General features: G+C 35.5%; 3 protein-coding genes across 3 annotated transcripts; 2 read left to right on the forward strand and 1 right to left on the reverse strand.

Annotated features, from left to right (window-relative positions):
• Window positions 1-10423: 10423 nt before the first annotated feature.
• LOC104113860 (uncharacterized) lies at window positions 10424-14121 on the reverse strand. The gene is made up of 3 exons (XM_009624172.4): window positions 13957-14121; window positions 11164-12093; window positions 10424-10847 (listed from the first exon to the last, which is right to left on the reverse strand). Exon 2 carries the CDS (start codon window positions 12008-12010, stop codon window positions 11168-11170), a length of 843 nt encoding a protein of 280 aa, XP_009622467.1. The 5' UTR covers window positions 12011-12093; window positions 13957-14121; the 3' UTR covers window positions 10424-10847; window positions 11164-11167.
• Window positions 12191-12897, forward strand: LOC104113859 (uncharacterized). Its single transcript, XM_070179946.1, is given in 6 exon segments — window positions 12191-12226; window positions 12305-12421; window positions 12503-12553; window positions 12555-12636; window positions 12639-12651; window positions 12762-12897. Coding segments are annotated over 6 exon segments (435 nt in total).
• Window positions 14122-15350: 1229 nt separating the features above from the next.
• LOC138895272 (uncharacterized) lies at window positions 15351-16968 on the forward strand. The gene is made up of 4 exons (XM_070179947.1): window positions 15351-15625; window positions 15695-15935; window positions 16022-16496; window positions 16834-16968. Exons 1-4 carry the CDS (start codon window positions 15351-15353, stop codon window positions 16863-16865), a joined length of 1023 nt encoding a protein of 340 aa, XP_070036048.1. The 3' UTR covers window positions 16866-16968.
• Window positions 16969-17925: the final 957 nt, after the last annotated feature.

The following is a 17925-nucleotide window of genomic DNA, read 5'->3' on the forward strand; positions in this document are numbered from 1 at the left end:
TTCTGACTATAGTCAATATCAAACCTTCATATCATCATACCTCGTACGATTAATATTACCTCATTATTTTCCCCATTATTCATGGATTTTACTTATAGGTACTCAATCATCCGTATGATAATTACCTTCATATCTCGAGGTGTCTTCAATCTCATTGTTGTAGACAACATGTTAGGATTCGTGAGGCATCACTAACTAGTCTTGGATCACTTGTAACCTCTCAACTCCCTCACGTACCATTACCATTTTTAAGTTATTGAGTCTTAAGTAAGGGTGGCAAGTGGGCCGGTCCAGGCCCGGGACCGCAGGCCAAACGGGCCAAACGGGCTAGGACCGTTTGGCCCGGTTTTAGTGGGCTTGGGCCGGTCTCGTGGGTCGGTCCTATGATTTGGGCCCGCCAGACCCAGGACCATTTAGCCCGCCAGGGACCGGGACCGGACCGGTCCCTTAGCGGGCCAAACGGTCCCAACGGCTATTTTATTTTTTTTAAAAAAAAAATTTTACCGTTGGGCTGTCAAAAATAGTCGTTGGCTATTTATAAAATAGTCATTTAATCCCCCAACTTTCCCCCCCCAAACTTTTTTTTAATCCCAAACTTTTTATAATTACACTTTTTCCCTATTTTCAACTATAAATACCCCATCATTCTTTTATTTTTTCTTACAAAATCATCAATCTATCGCAATCTCTCTCTAATTTTCTTCTATAATTGCTACTATTGCTTACTTTATTGTTACAATTTGTGAAACAATTGTGAAGTTGGTGAATTGAAGTCTTCAACGATAATCAATTTTCAACAAGTTGTTCGTCAATTCGGTAAACTCGTTCCAACTCTTAAGTTTTAATATTATAATTTTATTTGTTTTATTTATTTTTTATTACTTTATTAATTCATATGGCCTCCTTAAAAAAAATTTGGTAAAAATAAGGGAAAATTCAAGAGTGACGAATCTAGTGCTCAATCTGTTCCTCCTCCACTGCCCCGGGCTTCCCGAACCAAACTCCATATCCATCCTACACCTGCTATTCTTGATAGCGATAATAGTTTATTATAATTTACTGAAAGTCAATTTTGCCATAATATTAGAGCTGGTGAACAATTAGACCATGAATTAATGAATGCTCTTTATTATAATCCAACTATTGATGAAAATGATTACGTGGAAATAGATTTTGATGAAACTCAACCGGATGATGATACACCAACTAGTCCTGCTCCTGATGTTAACCTAACTAGTGATAACCCTGCTAATCCAAATGATGCCCCATCTGATAGTCCTATTACTACCCCTACTTTTTCTAGACAACCTAGCAAACGGACGGAAACATCTCCCGTTTGGCCATTCTTTACTCAACTAATTCCAGAAAATGGCTAAGTGTAAAACTTGTGGCACGGAGTTAGTTTTTAAATATTTTGGATCGGGGGGAGGGGGGGGCGGAAGGGGGGGGGGGGACTTTGGCTAGACACATAATGAAACACCCTCAAGATAGAGTGAGATACCTTCGTCTGAAAGTTTTGGCCGAGGGGAAAAGTTTACCTACTCCTAGTCAGGTTGACCCTAGTACCGGTTCAAATCAATTTCAACCGGGAATTAACACTGTTACCGGTGGTATTTTATATTATGATCCAAAAAAAGATCGGGAAGAATTGGCAAAAATGGCAACTGTTATGTGTTTACCCTATAGTTTTCCTTCTGACCCTAACTTTGTGCATTATATTAGAAAGTTTTTTAATCCTACTTATAAAGGTTTTCCTCGCACAACCATAAAGAGAGATATTTATAAATATAAACATGAATATGAACAATATTTGTGCTATTTATTTACTTATATAAATTGTCGTGTTTCTATTACAACTGATATTGGTAGAAGTGGTAACGACTGTGATTACCTTACTGTTACCAGTCATTAGATTGATGAGGATTGGATAATGCAAAAGCGCATTATTTCTTATAGAATAATTAATTCACGTCACACAGGGCAGTTTATTGCTAGCACAGTTACAGATATTTGTAGATATTTTTGCATTAGTGATAAAATAATGTCAATTTCAATGGATAATGCTACTAGTAACACAAATTCTATAGCCTTGCTTACCACTACGCTAAATCCTACATTTAGTGATTTTTTTCATGTTAGATATATTTGTCATATTTACCATTTAATTGTGGGTGATGGTATGAGAATTTTAAATATTGAAATTGAAAAGGTTAAAATGGCTCTTAACTGGCTTTTTTATTCAAACCGTAGAAGTAGACTTAGAGAATATTTTAAAAGATGCGATGAATTTGGCCTAAGAGAAAGAAAGGTTCCTAAACCTTGTCCAACTAGATGGAATTACATGTATGAAAGTTTGGTTGTTGCATATGAATATAGAAACCCCATAAACTCAACATTTAATGCATATGTAAGTGATGATGATGAACACCTTACAAATGGGAATTGGGCTAATGTTAAAATACTTGTAGATTTTTTAGAAAAATTTCATATTGCTACAAATGAATTTTCTGGGCAATATTATCCTACTATTTCTAACTGTTTAGTTTATATTGCAGAACTTGCTAATTTGTTTGCTCATTTTTCAGAGGGTGGGGAAATTTATAAACTTGCTATTGATTCTATGAGAAAAAAGTTTAAAATATATTTTTTCCCTATTCCCCCTATTTATGGTATTTCTGCTTTATTAAATCCTTGTATGAAATTAGGAGGTCCTAGTAGCCTTAAATCCTTGAAGATGAGAAATTGTCTCAACTTCCGGAAGCAATAACCTCAATTAGAATAAATGCTCAAATAATTTTTAATACTTATCAAGTTGCATTAAATCATGCTAGACCAAATGTTCCAACTCCTTCTTCTTCTGATTCTCAATCATCTAAAAGAACTGCGGGAGTAAGAGCACTTAGTGCTTGGGCGGGGTTTAGGGGTTCTCAAGGTTCTAGTAGTAGTGATTTTTCACAACTAAATGAGCTTGAAGTTTATTTGTCGCAGGCAATTGAGGAAGTGAATCCCGACAGCTCCTTTAATCTTTTGGAATGGTGGAAGGACAAAGAAAAATACTTTTCGGTTCTTTCAAGGATGGCCCGAGATATTTTAACTATTCAAGCTTCAACAGTGGCATCAGAGAGCGCTTTCATTCAAGCAAGACTTCAACTCGGTGATTATAGAGCGTCTATGAGGGAGAGTTTGGAAAAATCAGTACTTTTCAGAGATTGGATCCGGTCGGAAAGAATAAATTTTGGACTTGCTGAATCACAACCAAATGAAGACGAAGCTTACGAAGAAATGCTAGCTGAACTTGCGGAGGATGTTGCTTCGCCCGGAAGTGGCGATAACCAAGCTACTTTTCTGCTACCACCAACGGAAATTCCTCCGGACCTTGATAGATTTATGAAGTTTGTAAGAGATACCATGTAACTTGTATGAACAAATATTAGTATGTATTATGTAACTTATATTTTGGCACATCTTGATTAGTTTTTTTTCTTCTCAATAATGGTATTAGCACCTTGTTGTGCTCATTCCATAGGGGGATGAAGACTAAGAAAGATATTGCCATATTTTTTAATGCTATAATAAAATTACAAGGCATATCTTTTTACAATATTTTTGTCTTTAGATTTAGATATTATTTTTAACATCCTTTTGTCTCTAATTTCTATTTAATTTTTTTTAAATTTGTTGGGCCCACTTAGAACATTTAGCCCGCGGGCCGGGACCGTTTAGCCCGGGACCAAACGGTCCCGGTCCCGGTCCCTACAAAAAGACCATTTAGCCCGTTTAATTTGAGACCGGCCCGGGACCGAGACCGTTTGGACCGGACCACTTAGCCCGTTTAGGCTCGGGACCGGCCCACTTGCCACCCTTAGCCTTAAGTGATCAGACTGCTCTGAGAAAAATAAAAAGCAAACTCTTATAGTTTGGAGCCCAGCTCCAACAATATATATAATATTGGCAACTTGCCATAAATTGTTACTTTGCCTCATACATCATTTCAAACATTTATTTCTCTTAATTCATAAGGGTCCATCAAATCCTAATTTAATCGATTTATTTGACACATGTATAGGTACTTTGGAGCTTACTTTTGAAAATTCTCAATCCTCACAAGTTCAAAAGGACAAAATAAGGTTTATCCCAACTAGTCAAACTCAAGTTTGTCGTTCCACATTATTTTACCTTCTGTGGTAACCTATGTTGCTTCTTGTACCTTGCCAAGCTACACCTTCATCTATATCATGCCTTATTACTATTATCATTTTTTTTCACTTACCCATTTAAGTCCACCTATATCATCCACGCATACCTTGGTATGCATCATTGAATGTTAACATTGCTAGTATATTATTCATTAACTGGGAGGCATTGAAGGTTCACCTACCCTTCTTATACTTATGGCATGATTCAAATACCCTAAACTTGTGCCCATACGTGATACTTCATTTCTTACAATTCACTTCCTTACATGTGACATTACCATAATGACGACCTCGTCATATCGAGAGTCTCCAATCTATAGTGAGAGTGAGAATCATGTCTTGTATCTTGACGTGTTCACCGTTTAAAAGTCTTGAAGGTTTCCTTATACTTTTTTTTTTTGAGATGCTTTTGGTCATTTTTTACATTATCTTAAATAAGCCTCCATTATTATAAGTCATAATGTGATTGCTACGAACTGCGTTGATTCAGATTCTCTTACCAATTCGATTATTATCATTCCTCGACATCTCATCACTTCTGTATATACCACGTCCGGTAGTCAATATGCTCGAGAACCATGTCTCTCACTTCAGGCACAACGCATGATCTAGAGTAAGAAAAAAGTGAAACTCCGTAAATGTGCTTGTAGCCTTCCCGATATAAGTGTGGCCGGCAACACACTCATAAGAGGGAATCTACTTGACACTGCTCCATAGACTTCCTAGGACTCGCCTTAGAACCTAGTGCTCTGATACCAAATTTGTCACGACCTAAATCTACGTGACCGGCACCCGGTATACTATCCGATACGAATGAACCAACCCATATGATGTACCCAAATCATATGCATGTAAATCAATTTAACTGTGAAAGCTCTTTGAAAAAAAAAAATATATATATATATATATATATATATATATAGAGTTAAACAATGGAAAGTTTTCTAATTCACTTGGGCTAATGCTCGACTAACATAAATTAAAAAAATAATATAATAGCTACCACGAAATAGGAGTGGTACCTCACCATATATCTCAGGAAGAGAGTCATCCTAGTCATGTCCGCATGCCACGTATCATACCTCATCCAGAAATATGTAAAGTGGGGTCCTGGAGGGGAGCCCCTAAGAGCTGAGTACACCACATCGGTACTCAATAAGTGTCATATACTCTCTCTAACTCAAGTTCTTGGGACAAGATTTTACAAAAACTATGCAACCAATATTTGATATAAGGTGATAAATAATTATATAAATTATGCTCTTTATCATTTCAAATGAAAAGACAAGTGAAGTATAAACCATGATATAAATTCTTAGAACATTTGTATCAATCCAAGATTTTTAATAAAATCATACAAAACCATTTCAATTTCATTAAGTCACCAAAATCACTATCGGATCCTTAGGCCTAAACATAAGAAAGTCTTATTTATCTTTCACTAAGAGTACTAGACCGACACCGACATAATAAACAACTACTAGGTGATCGACCTAGCAACAAGTATTTGATCCTACTTGTCTGGGAGGCTTCCCGTAGTACCGTACGAGTCGACTTAACCTCATTACTTTAAGTAATGATCATTTGCCCTCCCAATGGGGGACTTTATCCCACAAACCTCGGCTTAACCTTAGAATATGTCCCTACACCGGCATGTGTAGTTCTATGGTAACAAACTCAATGTTCGAATCAAGCTCGGTGGTCTTCACTAGTAACTGCCAAAACATTATCAAAAATAGATTCATATCCTAATAGCCTCAAAGGATCTATTTTTATCAAATCATGATTTTCATAACCAATCCAAATCATTTGAACAAAATCAAATAAATAAACTTTTTCATTTTAATGTCTTTAGTACTTTAACATCAATCTTTAAAAGATATAACAAGCGCTACTCTATTTATCAAATTTCAAAACACATACTTTTTCATGAAAGCGTATCTTTAATACTCAAATAATTTATATTCTTATCAAGACATAAGTTTTAATAAAACTTATAACGTTTTCCTTAAGTGACATCTTGCAAATAAGTTTTAAAAATAAAATTTTTATATAAAATCACATGACACTTCAAAATTAACAAACTTAGAAACACATGGTGACATTCATCCCACTTGTCCCTATAAGTACGGATGCACATTTATAAGTAATATCATGTATTAACAAATCATGCTTTTAGGAAGAATCCCTCAAGAAGAGTAAGTCATTATCAACTTACCTCAATCTTCAAGATCCAAAAATACTACAATGCTCTAATTGATTAAAAAGCTCAAATATCGCCCACAATTCAATATCTACCATTAGATATCCCAACTACATCAAAATAAATATGAAAAAATTTATAATTATCCATTTAGGCTTCACAATTCGGCAATAAGCCTTTAACCATCCCAAATTATCCAATAGGTTCACCCATTAGCCTATTCAATTCCATTTTTTATCATTTAATACTCATTTGGAGTCATTAATGATACTACGTTAATTAACCAACATCATCAAGTCACTATTCATTGTCTTCTCCAACAAAATCCTAGGTTCAAGAACACCCATTTCAAGAACTAGTGTTGTATCTTATCCAAATGGTGATTCTTGATTCAATTCCTTCATCAATTAAGTTATCAAGTCTATAGGAATCATTAAAAACTCAAGACATATTCATTTATATCAATTCATCACTATTCATCTTTTTCTTTACGCAAAATATCATTTTTAAGACCCACCGTTAGGGATATACCTAAGATAACAAAGTCTTCACTGTCCAATAAGATACCCGGTTAGACAGTCACATATAACTGGACTAAATAGAACATATTCTGGGAGTTAATTTATTGAAAGTATAATCTCCTACGGCATAATCTTGACGTCGTGCATACTGAGAAAAACTTTTTTGATAGCTTGTGTAATACTTGATGGATGTCAACAAAAGGACAAAAGATAACTTGAAGTCCAGGATGAATTTGAAAGAATGTTTTAGGCAAAGTGCGTTGTACCTGACATACTTGAACAACATTTAGAAGCCCGAGGCCAGATACAGATTCATTTTGGACGAGCAAAAAGAGATTTGTGATTGAGTTAGAAATTTTAAGATGTCAGATGCATATGCGTCAAATTTATCTAGGTGTGTTGACATGAGAGAATAGAGCTCATAATCAAATTAAAAATGGTCATTTTGTTGCTCAGAGAGGTGGCAACATGCTAAAATTAATAGCATCAAGATGTATGGGATAGACTTTTGGAGAAATGGAATACCCCTAGACCAAAGAAGAAGAAGAGTGAACAAGTAAAGAAAAATAGAGCCTCTAGTAAGGGTGGCTCGTTGCACACCAGAGGTTCAATTAGTTTTGCGTCCTATCGATTGAGATTGATAATTTATCTATAATTTTTTTTACTTTACATATATGCGATCAAATATATATCTCTAACTCTTATTTTTTAATTTTGCAGGAAAGATACATTGAAAGGATGTGACTCATGCTCAGGTCTTTGCAGAGACACATAAGAAAAAGAAAAATAACGGTTCATGAGAATGATGAATCGAATTGTGTGCGCCAGAGACATATTTAAGATCATAACTTCAACATTATTTTATTTCTTCCTTAAGATTAGTTTTTTTATATAATGTTTATTATTTTTATTTCAGGAAGGGTATCAAAAAAGCTTGAAGGAATATCAACAAACTAAACTTGATTCAATCCAACCGTTACCAGAAGATGTGACTTCAATATGGACACAAGTAACAAGTAGAATAAAAAAAGGTACAAAGTTATAAAGAAATGTCCGTTTTAGTATTAGTTTGCAAGTTGTGCGTTTCCTCTTTGACTCATTTTACTTTTTTTTTTCTTTGTTTCTCATAAAAATAAATAAAGGTAGAGTCTACGGACTTGAAGTACAATTATCCTCTAATCGTGCAGCTACATTATTCGCTGGTGCTTCTATTTCACAAGAAGAAATGGAGGCTATGAGAACACAAATTAATGATTTGATGCAATAATAGAACACATGTCAGAAAACAATAATTATGATGCGAACATTCATGAAAAAACATGGCAATCAACCGACAATAGAGGAATCTAATAATGAGGACGAGACTGAATCTAACGACGAGGAGAAATATTTGAATTGTGGTGTTATGTTTTAATTTGGCTGCGGTAAATGAAATTTTAGACTCAGTTTATTTTTAGATTCAATAATGAACGTGATTTTATTTAACTATTTAGACTTTATGTGATTTGATTAAAACTTTTAGACTAAATGTGGTAGAGTGTTTACACTTGTTTGAAGTATTTACAATGCTTAGTGTTGCTTTAGATGTTTAATGTCACTTGAGTTCATTGTGAATTAGGACTTTGGGTTGGCTGTTTTATTTGGCAGGCAGTGAAATTGAAAATACTGCAGAATTCTGCTGAAATCTGCATAAATTTTTGACAGAAGCAGTCGAATAACAAACCTGAAAATTCCTAAATTTCCAATCGAATCTGTCAGAATAGATGAACTTCTAGTTTTTGTTAATTCTTGCGCCCGATTCGATCGAGAAAACATGAATTTTCAGTTATTTATTTTTTAAATTATCCACCAAAATTAGTCGGTATATTTTATTTTCATTTATTTATTTTAAAATAATCCGACAGAATCGGTCGAAATATTCATTTATATATTTTATTTTAATTGTTCGACTATTTCGATCAAAAAATGTAAGACTATTTCCGTCGAAAATTTTAAAAATATGGTCATTCTTTTTTTTCCACATATTTCGACCGTACGTTTTGATCGGAAATTTTCTATAGTTCTAGTTGAAAATTTGTAGACCATGTATATTTTGACTGATAATTTCTGTCAAAAATCTGTTTTCGAACGATTTGCTAGAGGGAATTTTACCGTCTTCTTGTAGTGTTACAAATAGATATTTTACTTGACATATATGTATCTCTTAAAACACATGCGTCGTGACGTGGAAAATAGTGTGTGTGGAACCATATTTTGAGAGCGTGGGATCTCTTAAAACTAGCTAACATGTGAAAATAGCCCCTATAATTTTGTCTGTTTCTCAACTCTATCTCAGATACTCTCTCCAACAACCCCTTAATAACCTCCAAAATTCTCATAAAATTTTCAACGTACTCTATCACCGGAAAAAAATGACAGGTCACCTAAAATTTCCATTATTGATAATATATATAATTGTATATCGTGTGTATCACTCTATATCTCGCACAGATTTTCTGCCAGGCGCATTTTCTACTAGTGTATATCAAAATGCATATCGTGTATATTATTGTATATCGCAATAATATGATGCACACACAAGTATGCATGATGATATACAGCGATATAAACCACCTTAAACACCTATTTTCACATATCATATGGCACATCACCATCACAAAAATATTATAACTACCAATCATTAAATCCTAGCAACACATCATATCATTTCAACTAAGTTGCTCCGACATGGCAATTTAAGTGCCGCACCTGACACTAGTATGGGTTTAGGTATGGGATCCGTAACGGATCTGGTCAAACAATTTTGCGTACTTTGACCACGACGGACGAAAAAATTTGAGACGATATACAATTTAATTCCCGAAATCAAAACCAAAACTAGGGTAAATTTGAAGAAAATAGCATACCTTCTCTAGGATATCAATCCTTTACTTATCTACAACTTGAGAATAAAAAAGAAATCCACACTTTACAAGCTATACATAAGTGTCCACAAAATTTCTCATAAATTAGAGATATTTTTTATATTTTTATTTTTTTGAATTATTTTTAGTCGGATCCCCGCACCCGTATCTTTACTAGGATCCGTATCCCCGGATCTTAGAATTTACATCTCGAAGGATCCGACCTTTAAATCCGCACCCGTGTCGGACACCTGCACCCGTGTCCGAGCAACTTAGAATTTCAATCCGAGTAAAGAGAAGAAGAGGGAAGAAATTTAGATATGCCGCTTCATATATTCAAACTAATAGCAAATCAAATTCTTCGCACTCTCGGTCCAATTAATGGTTAACCAATTCATCCAAGCCATCTATTCATATTTTCCAGCCAATGGAATAGTTACCAGATTCTTAGTGCATACTACTATTCCTTGATTTAAGATTGAGTAAAAATTTCGGAGATGTCAATTTATATTGAAACACGGATAAACAATAAACATGAAAAAATAAATTAGAATTGGAAAGCAGAACAAGCCTCAATACGTTAAAAATGGAGGCAAAAAATAGCACAAGAATATCTTTTTTTATGGAGGGGATTTACATCAGCTAGACCTACCTACTCAGTGGGGTCTTGCTACAAATGTATTTGTAACCTGATATAAAATAGCTTCTTTTCTTATAATAGGTTAAAGCTATATCATGAGATAGTTTTATGATTTCAGTCTAACTAGTTAAGCAATTCCAACTCATTGCATGCTAGTCAGATATTTCCATCCTTTCCTAATATCCAACGTAATGAAAAAAGAATAAGAAAATAATGATTTAGATAGTCACATCGAGTATATCAAATTCATAACTATGTGATCATTGTAAAAGAGCCATTCTTGCTAACCTCTAGTGTGATTTTTCTCTAAATATCAAGCAAATGTACCAGTCACAACCCCAATATTGTTGAATTGTGTGGAATTCCCTGGCTGCCTCCTCCTCCCTGCAAACCAACACCGACGCTATTGTTACTCAAACCAAGTACATATTGAAATAATTATAAAGATCTTACTTATAATGAAAAAACTTTAGTAGATTACAACGTAAATTTGAATTAGTATCCAATTTGAATCCAAAATTTTAATGTGTGCCTCAAATATTATATTAAGAAATTTCAAAATTATAAAGAAAAAAGGCCCGCATTAGTCTAAATGAGAGAAACTAATAACTAGTACAGGGAAGGAGGGGTGCGGGGGTGTTTTTTTTTTTTTTTTTGGGGGGGGGGGGGGGTTGAGTTGGGGAGAGCAGGGGAAATTCACCACACTATGCGCAGGGGCAGAGCCTCTTCGTATGCTGATGCAATCCATCACAAGATAGCATCGACTGTTGCGAGGTGTACAAGCAGGCTCCAGGGTTCAGATCTCTGGGGGCATCATCAACTACTTCAGCAGGCTGATCTGATCCGACACTTGCCAGACATCCACCTTTGCAGCCCATGTACTTTTGCATCGTCTCGCACTGGTTGAGCAATAAGAATTTGTTGGGAACACAAGATTGACCACTTGATTTGCACACTGAATTGCATGATTCACCTTGTCTTCCTATCACAATATTTATACCAGCTAGTCTTGCTTCAGCTTGTGCACCAGAAGAACCAGAAGAATTAGATGGTATAGAGAAACAATGATGAAATTCACTGAGATAAGCGTTTTCATGAACCACACTCTCTGAATTGTGACGGCATCTTCCCATGCAAAAATCAAAAAGGCTTGAATAGGTCCCTGCTGTTACAGGCTTAGCTATCTTGACATTTAGAGCCAGGTCCTTTTGTGTCCTAGATGGATTCAGACAGCAAGAAACACAAAATTCATAGGAGTTGCAACACTGTGAAACAAGATTGCAACCGTGACAAGCAAATTGCTCTCTTTTTCCACGGCAGCAGCGAGAATGTGAATCAATGGACAGCGCATCACAGACTTGACCCATATCATCTGCAATCAAAAATCTTCCTTGAACTGTAGTTCTACAGGTATATCTATCTTGAAGACTTACATCCTTCCTGATAGCAGATACTGGAGAAGAAATTTGAAGTATGAAGAATAGAAATACCAAGAAGGACAATGCTATCAATTTGATGGGAGTGATAACAGATGGAGATTTTGACATTTTCGCATTCAAATTGGAAGTGCCTGCTATGGACTCCCAAGTTGTGTCCAGTCGGGTTGAGTTAGAAACCCACTGAAATAGACCTACAATTGATAAGTATAAATTCGAGAATCATCTTTAGTCATTATAAAAACAAAAGTGTCACTTGTCCCAAGAGGAGACCAAGGAAATAAACTATTTATGAAAAAGAACAAACAAGAACGACGTCGTTTCAGTGTAACTACGACTACTAATAAGGATCACACCAAGAAAATATAAAATTCTCAAGATAGTGGAAACCTAGTCAACTTAAAGCCTGCACATACTAGAACACTATCGCCTCCATGTTTGTCGGTTTCTGGCCTTCAAGCTAGGACTATGGGTGACTCTACTTCTCCATTCAAGAAAGTCTAGATTCAGAGAGAAGACACTGTATGTATCTCTTTTTCTTTTCCAATCAGATATGAAGTAAAGAAAATTGTTTTTAATCATTTGGGTGATCATATAATGCAGACATTTGGTGCTTATGTAATTGGAAAAGAGGATGCTCCAGGAGTAGTTACATTACAATTTACAGGAGTGGTGGGGTGTTGGTTATGAGATTAAAAACCATGCTCAGAGGATTTTTCAATTTGATTCTGGCTACAAACACTTATTCCTGAGTAGGATTGCTTCTTTTTTTTCACACATGAACTTCTAGTCAAGGAACTGCAGGTGTCAAATGATGTAGCTGATGGTTAGTGTGTGTTTTCCTTTTCTTTGTAAATTTCAGTTTGCACCGGGGAAAAGTGGGGTTAGATGCAGAAGCACAACATTTGATGGAATGTCTTGATTGAGAAACAGCTTTCAAAGATATTCAGGCTTCTGTTTTGAGCCATGCATGGTACCTATTTGATTGCCTCAATTGAGTGAAGCTGGAACAATTTAAGAGTATTTTGTTCCTCGAGTCAAGTGAAAAGAGATGTCTTGAGAAATCAAAAGCACTTTGTGAAATAGTTTTCACAGTCTTATCGCATCTTGATTTAGCTATGCTTGAATGTGGCCAGCCATCTTAACTCAGAGCCTTTTAAAGACTAAAATGGCACTCATCAGTCATCTGCTAAGCAAGTAAGTTACACTTTGTGCTTAGCAAGCTGTATGACTAGCTCGCTAGTTGTGAGATAATTAGGCAAGTAGCAGATCGACTCTCAGGTTTCTGTAAAACCTCGGCTTCCTGTCAAAGATTGATATATGTGTGAAAATTGAGTATAAATAAGGTTAGATATATATTCCAGGACCTGCATTTCAAACTCAAAATTCTAGATCCACAGCTGAACTAGATCAATATTACTGGATGGCGTCCAAGTGGATGTCTTCTACGACATCTTCTATTACATTCTTGTCAAAAAGATCAGATCAAACAGGTATAGGTAGTTTGATACAATACAATGCTTCATATTATGTGGAACCTATTTTACTCGCTCTCCCTTTTGTTCCTATCATCTATGCACACTCCATTCTTCAAATGGCAGTCCAACACTACTAATTATACCAAGTAAATGCATATTGCGAAGGAAATTTTAGCTAAGCATACTATCCAAAGAACTTTGCCTGCTTTAGAAAGAGGCTGCAGTGTCACAACTGAGGTCTGCTAATTTCTTTCCTCTGGATAATTTAGATAGTACATTCTGATTTTTCTGTTGGGATAATTTAGTGTTCATCTTCATTACATGGCTCAATCACCCAAATTGTGAGCTCTTCTCAATTGACACTTCTCAATTGACAAATTGTGAATACAGGAAATAAGGTTGTCACCTACAAAGAGAAAACTAGCAGCAGCCCATTTAGATCAAATAACAACATAATTTCACATTGCCCAATTAATAAAAACCTAAAAAGCACAACCCTAATAAATTCAATGAACTCAATTTTTATTTCCGATAACATCAATGGAAACACGTTTAAAATCAAAGAAACTTCCAACTTACCGGCATCAATTGTACTACTGCAGCGGCTGTTGGCCGTGCGAGTTCTGTTCTTTAAGCTCCGCCCTATGCCATAATTCTTTCAATCTGAAAAATGGCGAGAAATGGAGGGGGTGTTGGACCCGGTGCAAAGCGTTTTTTTCGAACTTCTTTTGTTTGTTTAGTGATTGGCTGTTAGTATATACTTCTAACAACATTTGACATATGGAGTATATTTTATTTTTATTATTGTAGACAAAAAGTATTGGAGAACTGATTACTCAAATTTTTATGTCATAAAAAATGAAAATAGTATAAATTTAAAATCACAAAAGACATTCACATTTTATTAATTAATTAATTAAAATTTAAAATAAATCCAATAAAATATTAATTTCTCTTGTTCCAAGTTTTATTAGAATTTTTGACGTTTTAAATTCCTGGGCATAGTTCGAGGACTCGAATATTCCACTGTTAATTCCTCCTTAAATAGATTGATTTTGATTATTATGAAGCAATAAATATATAAATATTTGAATAGGTTCCTATAAAAGACTTAAGTTTATAAAAAAGTGTAGTGTAATAATAATTGATATTGTTGTTATAATAACTGAACTAATAAGCTACTACAGAAAGGTAAAATATAACATAAAAATTTAGTTAAAAATATTTGTTTATTGTAATGTGTTAGGAGTACTACATATGGGAGAGGTGTGACTGTAGGAAAATGTTGAGATACAAGCAAATGATATCACTTAACAAATTGGGCTAATTTTTTTCTTTTGCTATTGGGCCCAGAAGTCCACATTGTATTTATTTTAATCTATAGAGTAATTGGTGGACTGACCCACTTGTAGATATGAGGAACAAAATATCTGGTAGGGCAACAGTTTTATTTTGGGACTTTTGAGCAAAATAGAAAAGACCTAGAGACTTCCGTCTCTCTCTCTCTGAAAAGTCACTATGAACTCAAATAAACTTCAGTGATTTTGCTCGTCAATTAAGTTTTAACATGGTATCAGAGCCCAGATCTGGATAGATTGGGTAATTACCTCTCGTCCGATGTTACTCTCACACATCTTCATCGGAGTTTTGAGGTTCTGCTGCTTCTTCGCGATTCTGAGTTTTTTTTTTTTTTTTTGCGACGAGTTTTTTCATCACTATTTTGAGTTTTTCCGGTGTTGACGACGGATGTTGATTGATCGAACTTATTTTGATATTATCTGAGGCGTACTTCTCAACCTAGGGTTTGGTGATTTCTGAAACTGCTCATTCAGCTAGGGTTTGCTCGTCCTTGCCACTGATTTGTTTTACAAGGTCGTTGTTCCTTCCGGCCGCAAAGGAAATTTGGTAACCCTAGTTATTTCTCCTCATTGTTTGTTTGTGTGCGTATATTTTCCTGATTAATTGTGTACAAAATGCCGAATGATGATTCCACATCTGCATTACCAACAACTCGTTTTACTACTTCTCGTTCTGTTTTTCATGAGGATGATTATACGCATCCATGTCATCCTTTTTATGTGCATCCGTCTGATGTTTTAGGGTCTTACTTAGTTTCTGTTTCTTTTGATGGTACTGGGTATGGGAGTTGGAGACGAACCATCCTTGTGGCCTTGTCTGTTAGAAATAAACTGGATTTCATTAATGGATATTCAGTTAAGCCTCATGACAGTTCTCCTTTGGCGAGACAGTGACAGAGGTGTAATGATTTGGTCGTCTCTTGGTTAACCAACTCCCTGTCCAAAGACATTGCTCGTAGTGTTGAGTACTCTGAACTTGCCAAAGATATTTGGAGTGAGTTGGAGGAAAGATATGGTCAAACAGATGTTGCTAAGAAAAAACTTGCTCACATCTCACAAGGATCACTTGATATTGCTTCATATTTCAACAAAATCAAGCGATTGTGGGATGAAATTGATGCCTTGTCAATCAGTAGAGTCGGGTCCTGTAGCAATTATGGTTTCAAATCTGATTATCAGAAAGATGATGATGTTCAAAAGGTGTATCAATTTTTGATGGGTCTCAATGATATATATGTGCAAACTAGAAGCAATACATTCATGATTAAGCCTTTTCCATCTGTAAGCATTGTCTAGAGTATATTGTTGTGTCAGATGAGAAGCAGAGGCATGTGTCTACCTCTTCTCAGTTTCTCTCTACATCTGCCTCTTTCAATGCTGGGGTGTCTAAGCAAGGTTTTCCTTCCAGAGTCAATTTTGATACTCAAAGAGCCCTAACATACAAATACTGTAAGAAACCATGTCACACCATTGACAGGTGCTACAAGCTACATGGGTATCCTTCAAATTTTAAGTTCACAAAAGGGCCTGGCAGTAGGAAAACTGCAGCTCATGTTGAAGTGAACTCTCCTTGCCCTCCTACTAATGTGGATTCTAGTGTGGTTCCTGATTCTGTCAAGTCATCTCAATCTAGTAATGCTTCAATGGTTCCTGGTTTAACACAAGATCAGTTCTCCCAGCTGATGATGTTACTACAACAGTCTCATGTATCTGCTGACTCCTCCTCTACTCCCACTCTGATGGCTTCTGCTAACTTTGCTGGTAAGCTGTTATCAAAAGTATTCTGCTCAAGTCATGCATGCTTTCACAAGTAGATAGTTTTGTTTGGATAATAGTCTCTAGAGCTTCTGACCACATAACTTCTCATAAGGATTTACTTTTTAATCTGAAAACACTACCTATACCTTGTATAGTTTCTCTACCAAATGGTTACAAAATCAAAGTTCATTTAGTAGGATCTTTGACTTTGTTTCCAAATTTCACAATTCATCATGTTCTTTATGTTCCTTCTTTTCAATACAATCTTATTTCAGTTCATAAGTTGTTAGAACAATACAATGGGATTGTTCTATTTACCAGAACTCTTTGTGCTATACAGGCCCCTTCTCTGAAGATGCCTCTGGTTTTTGATAAACTGGACCACAATCTCTATAAGCTCCTACTTCCTCCTGTTGTTTCTCCCAGTACTACATCCAGTTACTCTTCTAGTATTACTTCCCCTGTTATTTCCCCTATTTGTGTTTTCCCTGAGATACAAGCAAATGTAAAGAATGTCAATGTTGCTGATGCTAATGAAACACATGTAAATACTGATGCAATTCTGAATGATATCAATAAAATAGATGTGGTTTGGCATTATAGGCTTGGGCATATTCCTTTCTCTAGAATGAAACATATCTCTATGCTTGGTTCACAGTTATCTTCCAAACAGTCTTTTTTCTTGCCCAATATGTCCACTAGCCAGACAAACAAGATTACCATTTTCTGATAGTAGTATACAATCCACAAGGCCTTTTCAGTTGATCCACATTGACACCTGGGGTCCATATCACTCTCCTACCTATACTGGCTCCAAATATTTTATGACCATTGTTGATGATTTTTCAAGAGCCACTTGGACCCACCTAATGGGAGCCAAAAGCAATGATTTTAACCTCTTAAAAGCCTTCATTGCCATGACTGAAACTCAATTCCAATTGAAAGTTCAACATGTAAGAAGTGATAATGCCTTAAAGTTGGGATCCAACACTCTTGGATCAAAAGTTTTCTCTGAGAAAGGGATATTGCATCAGACAATATGTTCTCACACTCCACAACAAATGGAGTTGTGGAAAGGAAACACAAACATCTTTTAGAAACTACTAGAGCTCTTCTTTTCCAGTCTAGTCTTCCTCTTAGATTTTGGGGAGACTGCATACCCACAGCCACCTACTTGATAAATAGGTTTCCTTCTAGTGTGTTAAAGGACAAGAGTCCCTATGAGATCTTATATAACAAACTCCCTACATACTCAAATCTTAGAGCTTTTGGCTGCTTATGTTACTCAACTGTTCCAAAACCTAACAGGGACAAACTGCAGCCTAGGGTCATTCCCTGTGTGTTTATTGGTTATCCCTTTGGAAAGAAAGGCTATAAGCTATATGATTTACAGAATAAAGTCTGTCTTATCTCCAGAGATGTTATATTTCAT

Source organism: Nicotiana tomentosiformis, chromosome 7, assembly GCF_000390325.3.
Source record: "Nicotiana tomentosiformis chromosome 7, ASM39032v3, whole genome shotgun sequence".
NCBI lineage: Eukaryota > Viridiplantae > Streptophyta > Magnoliopsida > Solanales > Solanaceae > Nicotiana > Nicotiana tomentosiformis.